General features: G+C 62.4%; 2 protein-coding genes across 4 annotated transcripts in view; both read right to left on the bottom strand.

The window, feature by feature from the left end:
- Positions 1-1,438: 1,438 nt before the first annotated feature.
- On the bottom strand, positions 1,439-6,286 carry LOC114906429 (uncharacterized protein DKFZp434B061-like). The gene is made up of 6 exons (XM_029241223.1): positions 5,888-6,286; positions 5,291-5,727; positions 5,086-5,240; positions 3,728-3,911; positions 2,853-3,500; positions 1,439-1,676 (listed from the first exon to the last, which is right to left on the bottom strand). Exons 1-6 carry the CDS (start codon positions 6,284-6,286, stop codon positions 1,439-1,441), a joined length of 2,061 nt encoding a protein of 686 aa, XP_029097056.1.
- Positions 6,287-7,252: 966 nt separating this feature from the next.
- Positions 7,253-12,667, bottom strand: part of PPP2R3B (protein phosphatase 2 regulatory subunit B''beta) — a 52,281-nt gene continuing 46,866 nt past the window's right edge. For 2 of the 3 annotated variants that reach the window (XM_029241107.1, XM_029241108.1), the window contains exons 10-13: positions 12,217-12,392; positions 11,457-11,575; positions 11,262-11,368; positions 7,253-10,378 (exon numbers count right to left, since the gene is read on the bottom strand). In XM_029241107.1, coding sequence (XP_029096940.1) covers positions 9,931-10,378; positions 11,262-11,368; positions 11,457-11,575; positions 12,217-12,392 — 850 coding nt within the window. In that variant the 3' untranslated portion in view covers positions 7,253-9,930. The remainder of the gene's footprint in view (positions 10,379-11,261; positions 11,369-11,456; positions 11,576-12,216; positions 12,393-12,667) is intronic. The other variant, XM_029241109.1, reaches the window with a different exon arrangement.

The raw sequence follows: 12,667 nt of genomic DNA, 5'->3' as shown, positions 1-12,667 counted from the left end.
CCCTGTGTGTTGCTTAAAAGTGCAGGTTACACCCCAAGAATGACGGAAGGTGAAATTCTCATCTGTCTCTGTGGATCTGCCTGCTCCAGGGGCCTCGTGTGAGTGGAATCACACAGTATTTGTCCTTTTGTGTCTGGCTCACGTCACTGAGCATAATGCCCTCAGGGTCATCCACGCTGTAGCCGGTGTGAGAATTCCCTTCCTTTTTAGGCTGAATAACATTCCTTTGTGTGGATGGACCATGTTTTGGTGTTTTGTTCACCCATCAGTGGACACAGGTAGTGTGTACATTAATGCCTCATGTCTCATAATATTCAGGGAGTAACTCGCTCAGTGCAGCCCCGACTCGGATGGGCCACCTCCTCTTTCCTCACGGGGTCCTGACGCCCGGTCAAGGGGGTTCATTCTCGCCAGACTCGGCATCAGGAGGGGGTTTTGACACCCCCCATTGGGTCTCCTTCCTGTGAGACCCTGTGCTTTTTTTTTTTTATAAACATCTTTATTGGAGTATAATTGCTTTACAATGGTGTGTTAGTTTCCGTTTTATAACGAAGTGAATCAGCTATACATATACATATGTCCCCATATCCCCTCCCTCTTGCGTCTCCCTCCCACCCTCCCTATGCCACCCCTCTAGGTGGTCACAGAGCACCGAGCTGATCTCCCTGTGCTATGCGGCTGCTTCCCACTAGCTATCTATTTCACATTTGGTCGTGTATATATGTCCATGCCACTCTCTCACTTCGTCCCAGCTTACCCTTCCCCCTCCCCGTGTCCTCAAGTCCATTCTCTACGTCTGCGTCTTTATTCCTGTCCTGCCCCTAGGTTCTTCAGAACCATTTTCTTTTTGTCAGATTCCATATGTATGTGTTAGCATATGTTGTTTGTTTTTCTCTTTCTGACTTCATTCTGTGTGATAGACTCTAGGTCCATCCAGCTTACTACAAATAACACAATTTCGTTCCTTTTTATGGCTGAGTAATATTCCAGTGTATATATGTGCCACATCTTCTTTATCCATTCGTCTGTCGATGGGCATTTAGGTTGCTTCCATGACCTAGCTATAGTAAATAACGCAGCAATGAACATTGGGATTCATGTGTCTTTTTGAATTATGGTTTCCTCAGGGTATATGCCCAGTAGTGGGATTGATGGCTCATATGGTAGTTCTACTTTTCGTTTTTTAAGGAACCGCCATACTGTTCTCCATAGTGGCTGTATCAATTTACATTCCCACCAACAGTGCAAGAGGGTTCCCTTCTCTCCACACCCTCTCCAGCATTTATCGTTCCTAGATTTTTTTGATAATGGCCATTCTAACTGGTGTGGATGATACCTCATTGTAGTTTTGATTTGCACAGTCTTACCGGGTTTTTCTCCACCTTCCTTTGCTGGGTTTTCCCTGCCCCCCGGAGGCCGCGTCTGCACGTGGTTCAGCTCAGCTCTGGTCAGCGTGGCCATGTAGCCTCACCGTGGCCCCCTCGCTGCCCCGGGGCCCCCACCCTCCCCACGGAAGAAGCGTCTCCGGTTGAGGGTCCGGCACGGCGCCCATAGCTTGGACCCTCTGCTGAGGGTGCATCTCGCCCTGAGGACGAGGCTCTGGGTCCAGCCTCCCTGGTGGGTGTTGGACGCACCTCCTCGCTGGGCCAAGGCCGGGCCCGACGGGGTGGGGGATGCTGAGGGCACCGCAGGCACAGTTAGTCTGGGGTCCCAGGCAGTGCGGCTGGGCCACGGGTGGCTGTCTCCACTCTGTGACTTTCAGTTTTCGAACACAGTGGCAACCAGTGTGTGCTTAGTGTTGCTGTGTTAACCGTCCCTTCCTGCAACTCCCAGCACTGCCACCACTTTGGTGACAACTTCGAGGAGACGGTGACCAGGAGGAGCATAACCACGGGCTCTGAAACGCCCCATCCCTGCTCTTCTGCCACAGCAGGAAGCCCGGAAGGGCTGACCGTGCCCCGCGGCCACCCAGCCGGGGCGTGAAGTCACGGTGAGTCGCCGGGGTCACCTGCTGCCTCCTTAGAAATCACCCGCCCTGGTCTGCAGTGTGTCCTTGGCTGAGCATGGGCACAGGGAATCCTGGTGTCCTGTCCTGTCGGGCAGTGGTTACAGCAGATGGGTGGCTGTAACATCAATTTGTCTCTTGTCCTGGAGGCTGGACTCTGAGACCAGGGTGCCAGCGGGTCAGGTTCTGGAGAGGCCTCTTCTGAGCCAGGTCATAGGCGGCCCCTTCTGTGTCCTCACAGGGCACAGGGCGGAGGGCAAGCTCCGTCCTGAGTCTTACGAGGACTCTGACCCCATCATGGGGCCACATGCGTGTGACGTCATTAACCCCGATCACCTCCCAAGGCCTCACCTCCTAATCCTGTCCCACTGTGGGGTTAGGGCCTTCACATGCGGATTTGGGGGGACATGCACACTGAGTCCATCCCATGTGGTTTATGAAGTCAGCCCCATCTTAGGGGCGTTGGCCTTTGTGTCCTGTCCCTGAGGACAGGAGGAGGGAATGGGAGGAAACGGCCCTGGTGTGTCATTGGGATATGTGACAGGTCGGGTGTGGCACATGGTGTGTGGGGGTCTCGCCCTGTTGCCCAGGCTGGGGAGTAACCTGTGGTTCTGTGTTTGGCTGGACTGTCCCCGGGGTGGGGGGCGGCTTTCCCAGCTGAGCCTGGGACCTTCCTGCCGTCTGCAGGAACCCCAGGGCATCTCAGGGGCCAGGTGAGGGCACCACTTACCTACAGGTGCTTCTGCATCTTCCCGGGACAGGGGTCCCTCACCCCGGGGCATCTGGGCAGTTCTTGCACCCGCCTGCTCTCTGGTCAGGCTGCAGACTGTCCTCTCCGTAGACTCACCCACTTGGACATTCCTGCACACCCGACCTTGGCCCATCCTTACACAGGGTACCAGGGAGGGCCCCGTGCGTGAGCTTTGTGTTGAGTTTGGGGACTTGTGCCGCTGACAGTGATGCGGGGAGGGGTCTCCCCGTCCCTCGGGGTGGGCATCTGTCTGTCCTCTGTCTCATCTGAGCTGTCATGTTGTCATGACGACGTGCGAGCAAGGTTGGTTTTCTGATTCTTCGTCTTCGTGGAAGAGTTGACCCCAGAATCGTGGAGTCTGGGGTGTGGCGAGTGGCTGTCTCACACTGGGTTGTGTTTCCTCGTGTGTTTCCCACACCAACACCCCTGCCTTCACATCGGGGGTTACTCACAGGTGTCGGCAGATTCTCTGATGAGCCCGCCTTGAATCGGGGGCCAACCTGGTCTCGGTCCTGAAAGTGTCTTGGAGGAGATGGTGCTGTTCTCACCTTGTCCACTCGTCTGGGTTCGGCACTGTGTCTCAGCCCCCGGGCCCCAGGCTTTCTTGCTGCTGCTGCAGATTCTCCCCTCTCAGGGGTTGAACCCCTGTCCCTCGTGCGCTGCGGCGGTTTCTCGGGAAGGGCCGGGACGGAGCCCCTCTCCTTAGTGTGAGCTCTGGGCGGGCGTTCCCGGCCAGCACGGGTCCTTCAGGATCCAGGGCTGTGCCCGGGCCAGGTGCCCAGCTTTCCCTGGACAGCCGTCGGACGCCCTTTACCCTCCCCGTCCTGCAGCGACGTGGCAACCCACCTCCCCATTTCTGCAGATTCTGAGATCTTCACACTCAGGTTTCACGTTAGGTTTCCTGCATTTTGCTCCTGGGCGGGAACAGCCTGGTTTCTTTCTCGTTGTGGAGTAGCCCGAAACGTCCAGACGATCCCCAAATTCCAAGAACCGAGCGTCCGGCGTTGGTGGCCACGTCGGGCCCCATGCGGGCTCGCCTCTCTTGGTAATAAGTCGTGAGCGTCTCCCCGGTCAGTGGGTTTCCATCCGGGTCGTCGTGTTGAAAGGCTGTGAGGGCGTCGTGGATCGGAGGTGACGTGGCTGGTGCGGGTGTAGCTGGATGTGGGCAGATCCTGCCCCCAGCATCTCGGCCGTGGATCAGTGGCCTCCGTGTGTGTGTGTTGCTGTGGTTCTGTGCCCCCACCCCGACCCCGTGTCCCCAGCCTCAGGGGTCCCCGTTCACCTGCACAGCATCAGCCTGTGGGTCACCCTTCCCTTGACCACACGCCTGTTACCCGGGACCCTGTCATTACTTCGCCTCTGGGGAGGCGGACGTGGGGAGGCTCCTCCGGATTCTTCTCTGGATTGTCTTGAACCTGGGTCACCTGGGGAGTGGGCTCTGCCCTGTTGTCTTGGTTGACAACCTGATCCAGACACCGGCCCACTCCCCTGAAGTATGGGGGCCAGGGGAGGCCCCAGGCAGGTCTGGGATCCGAACCCCTGTGACCCGGCTCAGACCTGGGTCACAGGCCTGTGGGTGTGGCCAGGGTGCACAGAGGCTTTCCAGCCTCTGTTGGGGGTGAGCAGATCCACCCCCTTCCCCTGGAAGGAAAGAGGGTGTCAAGGCCGCGATGGCTTCTCTTGGTAAAACATGCAGATACGGATCCCCAGACCCGGGACACTGCCTCCTCCCACCCCTGCAGGTTCACCCGGACCCTGGCATATTGGGTGCCCCCACACCGCCCACGCCTGCACATGGGAGGGCCCCGACACCCCCGCAGGTCCGTGGACACATACAGCCTGGGCAGCGACCCCACTGAGTTCATTTGCATCCCCTGCTACTCCACGGGGTTGCTGGCTCACAGCCTGGTGCTCACACCACCCACCGGGCGCACAGGCTTGCTTCGGTCCCGCCCCTCTGCCTGAGCCCCGCCCACTTCTCTGAGCTCCAGTTTCCTCCCATCAGAGCTCTGCCAAGTCCTGAGCCCCGCCCACCTCTGGCCCCGCCCTAGAAGCCCCGCCCCTCCTCTGGACCCACCCTGGCTCTAAGTCTCATCCCTCCACCTGAGCCCCGCCCACTTCTCTGAGCTCTAAGTCCCTAGCCCCGCCCACACCTGGCCCCACCCACACTGGCCCCGCCCCTCCTCTGGGTCCATCCCTGTATAAGCCCCGCCCTCTCCCTGAGCCCCGCCCCCTGGGATGGGCAGGCCTTCGCCTTCCCGGAGGCCCGAGGCCCCGGAGCCCCAGGGGAAGGACAGAGGAGGACCACAGCCACCAGCGCGTCCCCAACCTCGGCGTCCTACTCCTGCTCGGCCAGTTCTGCAGGATCCTGGCAGAGCGTGAGTGCCCAGCCGGCGCCTTAGTGAGGAGCGCCGAGGAGATTCCTGGGGGGCAGGGCGCTCCCCCGTCCCTGAGCCTCCGTGTCCCCGCACGGCGTCCTCGCCGCTGTGAGCGTGGGGAGGGGGCACAGGTGGGCTCCTGGGGAGTCCCCTCACCTGTCCCCATCCAGGTACCCTGTTGCTGCAGGCTCGCCCACCTGTGGCTCCATCCCCGCGGGTGTGCAGGCCTTTGGGGAGGGGACGCGCAGCCTGTCGACAACCCGTTGCCGCCCCCAAGGGGTCTGTGGGGAGGCGAGGGGGGCGGGGCGTGAGAGGCGGGCGTCCTCAGAACAGGGAGCGTCCTCGGTGGGGGGGAGCAGCAGCCCTGCCTGTGCCACCGTGGCTGACCACTCCTGCCACTGCAGAGCTGCCCGCAGGGACGAGCTCCACCTGGACCCCCTGGCCGGCACCTCCGTGGTCGGCGGGGAACCCAGAACCGTCTGCAGGGTCCCCAGTCCAGCAGGTGAGGCGTCCCCTGCGTTGTGGGTACTTGGGGGGCAGTGAGGGAGCAGGTGGGACTCTGCAGCCGCTGGGGTCTCCCAGCTGAGTGAGACCTGAGCCCAGCGTGGGGATGGGAGGGGCCCCTGTGCCGTCAGCACCAGGGATCCAGGCCCTGGTCCCAGTGACCCGGGGCCACTGTATGCACCATCACCAGTGGCTGGCTGGTTGTCAGGTGGCCCAGGCCCCGCTGAGCCACCCCAGGTGCTCTGATACCCCAGGTGTGGACTGGGGCTCGCTTGGGAGCCTCAGGTGTGCACCCAGGTTCACGTGGCTCAGACCACAGGGTCGGGGGTGCCCTGGGGTCTGACGTCCCTCCTGACTCCGGGCTGGGGCAGTGCTGCCAGAGCCCCGGTGAGTATGGGCCTGGGACGGCCCTTTAGGAGCAGAGGTGCCCCTCTCCGGGGCACCTTGTGCAGACCCCGCGTGGTCAGTGCACCAGCCCAGGAGGGGGCTCCGGGCGGGAGTGCGGCTGGCCTTGCCCCCGGCCGTCTTCACGGCCCCAACAGCCATGGCAGGTGAGGGTCCCCCGTCTGCTTTCTGGGGACTTGCCAAACTGTCCTTGAACTGACTGGGAACCACCCTGTGGGCGGCCAGGCCGACTTCTGGCCCCATATTTGTCGGTCCTGGGCCCTAACGTTTGTGCATCCGTCCACGTGTCCTGAGCACCTGTCCTGTCTATCCGTGGGGCGGGTCTGACTGAAGGTGAGCCACACTGCTGGAGCTCATGTTGGCAGTTCCTCCTCCATCACCAGGGGCCCAGGGGCCAGCGTGTGCCGATGACCCAGGCCTCAGGGCCCCGAGGCTGCGGGGCGGGTGACGGCGGCCCTTGCCCAGGACAGGGCTGTGTGACCCTCAGCTGGGGACCCGCCTGCCCCCAGCCTCCTCAGTGGCCAGTTGCCGTGCCCGGCTGGGAAGGCAGGTGCCAGAGTCGGCCCTGCTCCTGTCCGTGGGGCTCGGCGCGTGGTGCCTGCGGCCCTGCGTGGCCCCACGTGGTCTGGCTATGCGGGGGCCGGCTCCTCTCACCGCTGGCCCTGCCGTGGGCGCGTCTTCTGTCCAGCGCCGCGGGCCCAGCTGCAGGGTGGACAAACTCATTCCCTGAGGTCTGCTCAGCGCCCAGACCTTAGACGACCTGTTCCGGGCCTGGGCAGGGGGCTCGTCGGCCACCTCCCCCTGGACACGCGGGCCGCGCCCTCCCTGTAAGTCTCAGGTTGGTGCCGACTCAGCCGGGCGGACCCGGCGGTGGCCCGAGCAGCGTGGAGGGTGGGTGTCGGGGCCTCCCCGTGGTGTCTGCAGAAGTGACCGTGGGCGAGAGTGGCCATCGGGTGGTGTCAGCCCCACCACCGTGGCCAGAGGGTCAGGCTGTGAGAGCCCCGGGGCCCAGGGCCTGGGACCTGCGCCCCCGGCTCCTTGCCCTGAGGGCCTCCACACCCTGCGGTCTCCCCACAGTGACACCACCGTCTGTCCCCACATCCCTCTGTGACCTGAGTTCGGAATCCCCGGCCGCTGTGTCCGTTTTTGCCCCAAGGTGAGCCTGGGGCTGAAAATCTTTAAATTCTTTATTTGAAAATACAAACGTGATCTCATAAAACGTTTTTAAACTGCTCTGCACGGCAAATAAAACTCAACTTTACATATGCTGTACATTTACACAAAAACAATAAAAGATATGCTGATGTGGGCGCTCCCTCTGAGGGAGAAGCTGCGGCCGGGACAGTGGCCCCTGCAGGGGCGCCCACGGGATGGAGGCGCAGGGGCTCCTGGAATGTTCCTGACGACCACACCCCTCCCCGAAGTCGGCGCACATCCACGACCGCAGGCAGATCTTCTGGGGCGGCGCCTGGTTGCCGCTCAGCCAGACGGCGCGAGCCTGCAAACACCTACACTTGGAAGCTGGACAGTGGGGCCAAGGTCACCCTGACCGCTGGGGACGCTGGGGCGCGTGCGTCCTCACCGCCAGGCTGGGCCTGGGGCTCTCGCACGCGCGTCAGCTCCTCCAGGGCGGGTGGGGACCCGCCTCAGTGACCGTGACCATCTCTGGCCAGCTTCTGTGCTGAATAAATAAGGTCTCTCCATACAAACGCACTTCACTTTCTGTAAAAGGGCTCAACAAGCACACAGTTCTGTTCCTGAGGCAGAGGCCGCGTTCACGCCCCACAGAGGCCACAGGTCACGAGGGTGGCAGGTCGTCACCCCCGTGCTCGTACTCATATAGCTCGACGGCGCCCAGGCCGGTTGGCGCCTCGAAGAAGGGCCTCTGGGCCAGCGGAGACCGCAGCGCGCTCAGCTTCTGGTCCACGGGGCTGAGCTCCGCCTCATACCTGCAGGGAGGGGCTTGGTGAGGATGCGGGTGGGCGCGTGCCCCACCTGTGCTCCCCTACGGCCAGAGGTGCTTCTGGCAGACCCGACGCGTGAGCGCAGGACTGCCATGCCGACGGCCTCCTTGCTGAGTCCTGCCCGCGGGGAAAACAGGCACATCCTCCACCCAAACTCCTCCAGAGGGTGGGTGGAGGCACCCTCACTGCTGCAGGAGGCCGTGACCCCGATTCCAGGATGGTTGCCAGGAGGCCAGCGTGACCCCGGTGCCAAAGCAGGGCACAGTGTCACAAGACAGTGCAAGTAATCTCTGCAGCACAGTCCAAGGACAAACGGGAAGCCCGCGAACCGCGACCAGGTTTCTCATGGGAAGGCAAGGCCCTTTCAACCACAAGAACCTCGCCATATCTGTATCGGCAGACGACAGGCAAGGAGCCATCTGGCCAAGGCACCTGACAAAGTGTCAGAGTCTCTGCGGACGGCAGTGAAGCGGGGTGTCCGCAGGCTGGGGAAGCACGTGGGCGGAAACATCCCACAGCAGCGTCACGCTTCCTGGGCAGCAGGGGACTCCACACCTGACGTGGGATCAAGGCCAGGCCGTCTCCCATCACCACTTTCATTCAGCATCGTGCTGGGTGGTGGAGGAACCACAACAAGGTGAATAAACCGTATTTCTCTACATCACCAGTGAACTGCTGGGATGGAGACTTTAGTAAGACCTTTTCAACACCAAAAACGATGACGTACTCAAGTACAAATCTCACAAAATACGTGTAAGATCCATACACTGAAAATTACAAGACACTGGCAGGAGAAATCAGAGACCTAAATAAACGGAAACAGTGCTTTGTGGATCAGGAAACTCGATGTCACTAAGGTGTCACTGTACCCAGAGCGCTCGTTTCTTCCTCAGAGTCTCAGCTTAATATTGTGTAGAGACAAGCTTGTTCGTAAACGTCCACATCAAAACAAAGGAACCAGAACAGCCAACACCACGCTGAAGGATGCAGGGTCTCACCACGCAGAGGCCAGGTTACCTCGGAGCTGCAGGAAGCACAGCCGGGGGGTGGGGCGGCAAGAGGCCAGCCACACCGGTCACGGGACAGACGGTCCCGAGACCAACTCACAGGTGGTCACCCGGTCACGGTGCCAAGTCTCACCATGTAGAGACCCGGCTCAGCCCAGTAAACGTTCCCCAGACTCTTCCCGGACAGTCAGGCCGACTCTATATGATTCACACAGAAGCCAGAGCAACTGGAGTGACCCAGACGATTCTGGGCAAGACCAGAGTCGGAGGCCTCACTACGTGATTCCACTGCCCCCACCCCGAGGCCACGGCAGGCGAGACGGCGTTGCACTGGTGGCTGGACAGATGAGCGTCAGCAGAACCGAAGGAGCTCACAGACAGACCCCACAGACACGGTCAACTGATTCTCCACAGAGATGCTGACCTGGGGGTCTTGCGTTACACTGGACATCCACGTGCATAAAGAAATAACCTGGACCAGACCCCATGCCCCGCAGGGGAGGTCACTCAGAGCAGATCACAGATCCAGCGTAAAGCGGAAAACGCTGAAACTTCCAGAAGGGTCTCTGTGGCTTTGGATTAGGCAATCCTTTCTTACACGTGACACCAAAGCCCAGCCCATAAAGACAAAGTGACAAGTGGCAGTTCATCAAAGTTCACAGCGTCTCCTCCGTGATACACAAGGTTAGGAGAAGGAGGAGATACACCACAAACCGCTAGGAAATACAAGTCTCCTCCCTCCTGAAGGACTTGTATCCAGAAGGTAAAGGACCCCTGAGACTCGATCAGAAGGAAACAAGTCACCCACGATGGGGAACAGACACAAGACACAGCCGTTCACCAGAAAAGGGCAACAAGGACACGAACAGCTAAAGCCGGGGTGCAATCCTGCTGCATACGTCCGAGTGGCTACAATTTAAATAACAAGCCAACCGTAACCACGGCAGAGCCGGCGAGGCTGTGCAGCCGCGGGAACGCACGCCCAACGCTGGCGGGGACGCAAAGTGGCGCAGCCACGTGGGAAGATGGGTGGGCGGCTCGTGGAGGTAAAGGTGCGTCTGTCTACCAGGTGACCCAGAACCCCCCGCCCAGGTTCTGAGCCAGGAGACGAGCGCTTACAGCCCCACAAATCCAGCTCGCACAGCTCGACACCAGGGCCAGCCACACGTGCCCAGGCCCGAAGCAACGGACACCAGCAAGCCAACGTCCGTCGCTGGTGAGGACGCGGCCAGGTGTGAAGGGGCCCAGCTCCTGACGCGCCCAGCGACCCGCGGGGCTCTCGGAGGCCTCGTGCTGAGAGCAAAGGCGGGCATGCAGGGGCTGTGGGGTTCCACCTCTGTGACCTTCTGGAGAAGACCGAACACCTGGACCAAAGACAAGGCCTAAGGGTGGGTGGGATCTGGGGTGATGGGCGTGCTCACCCTCCTGCCCACTCGGAACCCCCTCAGGATGGTTCCCTGGGCAGGCAGAGCTGCTGTCAGCAAACTGAAGCCCCCCCTCAGAGGCGGAGGGTGACCCTCAGGCCCTGGGCTCCACTGCCACCCCATGCACCACACGAGCAGCCGTGCCAACCCCGGCCCCGGTGCCGAGCAGCCCCGTCAGGGGAAGAGGCAGGTCGGGAGGCTCTGGGCGGGGGTCCGAGCCTGCCAGGGACCCAGGCATGAACACTGGACCCCAACACTCCTCTACCGCAAGGCTGCTTTCAAGACTGAGGACCAAGGCCCTGTGGGAGACGCCCAGTCCCCAGCCCCGCTCCCCTCAGCTGTCCACACCCGTCAGCCACGGGGGAGGAGGGACATTGTCGGCAGACGTGCCCACTGAGCTACAGCCATGCTCCCCGACGGAAGACTCCACGAGGGGCTGCCGTGCCTGCTCCCCCGGCCACCCCTCTGCAGGGGTGGGGTCTGCGCCCCTCCAGCCGCCTGTCGGTCCCACCCCCAGAGGGCGGAGGGAGCTCGGGAGACGGAACCCTGGGAGAGCCTGTGGGAGCCGGGGAAGGGACTACCTCAGCAGCAAGCCCTCCCGGGGTCAGGGCGGCGTGAGGCCGGGCGGTGGGGAGTGGGGCGGGGGGCTGAGGGCCCGGCCTCCGTGGGTCCCTGCCCTCCGAGGGGACAGCGGCACGTGGAGCGGGGCAGGCGTCTCTTGTCTGCGGCCTCAGGCCTCGGGCCGTGACATGGGGCGAGTGTCCCCGTGCCCCCCAGCGGGCCGTCCCCGCGTCCTGGGCCCCCATGCCCGCCGCACCCTTACCCGTCCTCCCAGGGCTCCCCCATGGCCTCCTCAGCCACCAGGATGTCGTACTCCTCAGCGGCGTACCTCTCCCAGTCAGACAGCTCAGGGCCCTCACTCTCGCTCTCCTGCGGGAAGCATGCGCGTCGTGTCACACGGGGCGGGGGGGGACCCAGAGGTGCCCCCCTGCGCCCCCTCCACGCCCCCCCCACTCACCCTGAACAGGGAGATCTGCTCTCTCTGCTCGTGGTCCAGGTACTTCTCGATGTTGAAGAAGGTGTCGAAGAAGACACTGGCCAGCTTGCACCTCTTCAGGTCGTGAAGCGTGATCCTCCCTGCGGGCGAGGGCGGCACGTGAGCACACGCGGCTCCCACGCACGCCCAGGAGCCACGTCACCTCCGTGCGTGCGTGCGTAACGACACGCCTTAGGACACGGCACCCCCTGCCGCGAACCAGGCCACGAGTGTGGGCAGAAGCCCGGGGGGTGGAAGGGGTCGGGAGACAGGGTCCAACACAGCGAGGGCCGCCCGCCAGTCACCTGAGGGCAGGACCCAAGCTGCCCTGGACCCGCGGACACGGGGCAGGAACCCGCAGCCAGGGCAGGAAGGCCCAGGCCACCATGGTCCCCGGTGACGACACCTGAGACCAGGGTCCAGGACACGGACGCACGACACCGACTAAGGCGGGTGGGTTCGGGCAGACCCTCCCTTTGACCCTGGAAGGTGTCCTGAGCGCCCCCGGACAGACGCACCTGGTGGGCTCCCGGCTCCCACACCCACCAAACACACCCCGGGGGCCCCAGCACAGGCCCTCTGAAGTGCCCACACCAGGGGTCCCGGGCTTGGTCTCCGCACGTGGGCCCTGAAGGAGCACAGGCACAGGGCCACGGGGTTGGGGGACCACCTGCCCAACCCCCAAGGACCCACTCCCCCTGGGTGTCCCTGTGTCACTGGGGGACCTGCCCCCCGGCATCACCTTCGCTCTGGGGCTTCACCAGGTCCAGCATCTGGCACAGGCAGTCCTCAAAGGGCAGGGCCTCAATGGCCATGCTGTCCAGCCGGCGGCACTGCTCCTCATAGAAGTACTCCAGCTCGAACATGGACAGCACCCCGTCCCCATCCAGGTCCATGCAGCGGAACCAGTACTCAATGCTGTGACACCGGGCCACGGTCAGCATGGCCGCCCAGGACGGACCCCACCACCCGGGGACCCCTCCTCTTCTTATAAGGACACCAGTGCTATGGGATCAGGACCCACCCAGAGACCCCTCCCCCAGTGCGAGCCCCATGTGGGACAGACGCCACCACCTGGGGACCCCTCCCCCAGTGTGAGCCCCGCCTGGGACAGGCGCCACCACCCGGGGACCCCTCCCCCAGTGTGAGCCCCGCCTGGGACAGACGCCACCACCCGGGGACCCCTCCCCCAG

The sequence above is a fragment of the Monodon monoceros genome, unplaced genomic scaffold (genome assembly GCF_005190385.1).
Source record: "Monodon monoceros isolate NGI ecotype Baffin Bay Population unplaced genomic scaffold, NGI_Narwhal_1 Super_Scaffold_22, whole genome shotgun sequence".
Classification (NCBI taxonomy): Eukaryota; Metazoa; Chordata; class Mammalia; order Artiodactyla; family Monodontidae; genus Monodon; species Monodon monoceros.
This window is presented reverse-complemented; position numbering and strand designations above follow the sequence as displayed.

Bases quoted from the DNA above. Each gene is read 5' to 3' on its own strand.
- LOC114906429 (XM_029241223.1), bottom strand. From the start codon at position 6,286: ATGGGGCCAGAAGTCGGCCTGGCCGCCCACAGGGTGGTTCCCAGTCAG. The intron at 5,728-5,887 runs GTATCAGAGCAC...CGCTGGGCTCAG, and splicing joins AGCCCCAGTCCACACCTGGG to GTCTCACTCAGCTGGGAGAC. The intron at 3,912-5,085 runs GTTGGGGACGCG...GCCCACATCCAG, and splicing joins AGCAGGAGTAGGACGCCGAG to CTACACCCGCACCAGCCACG.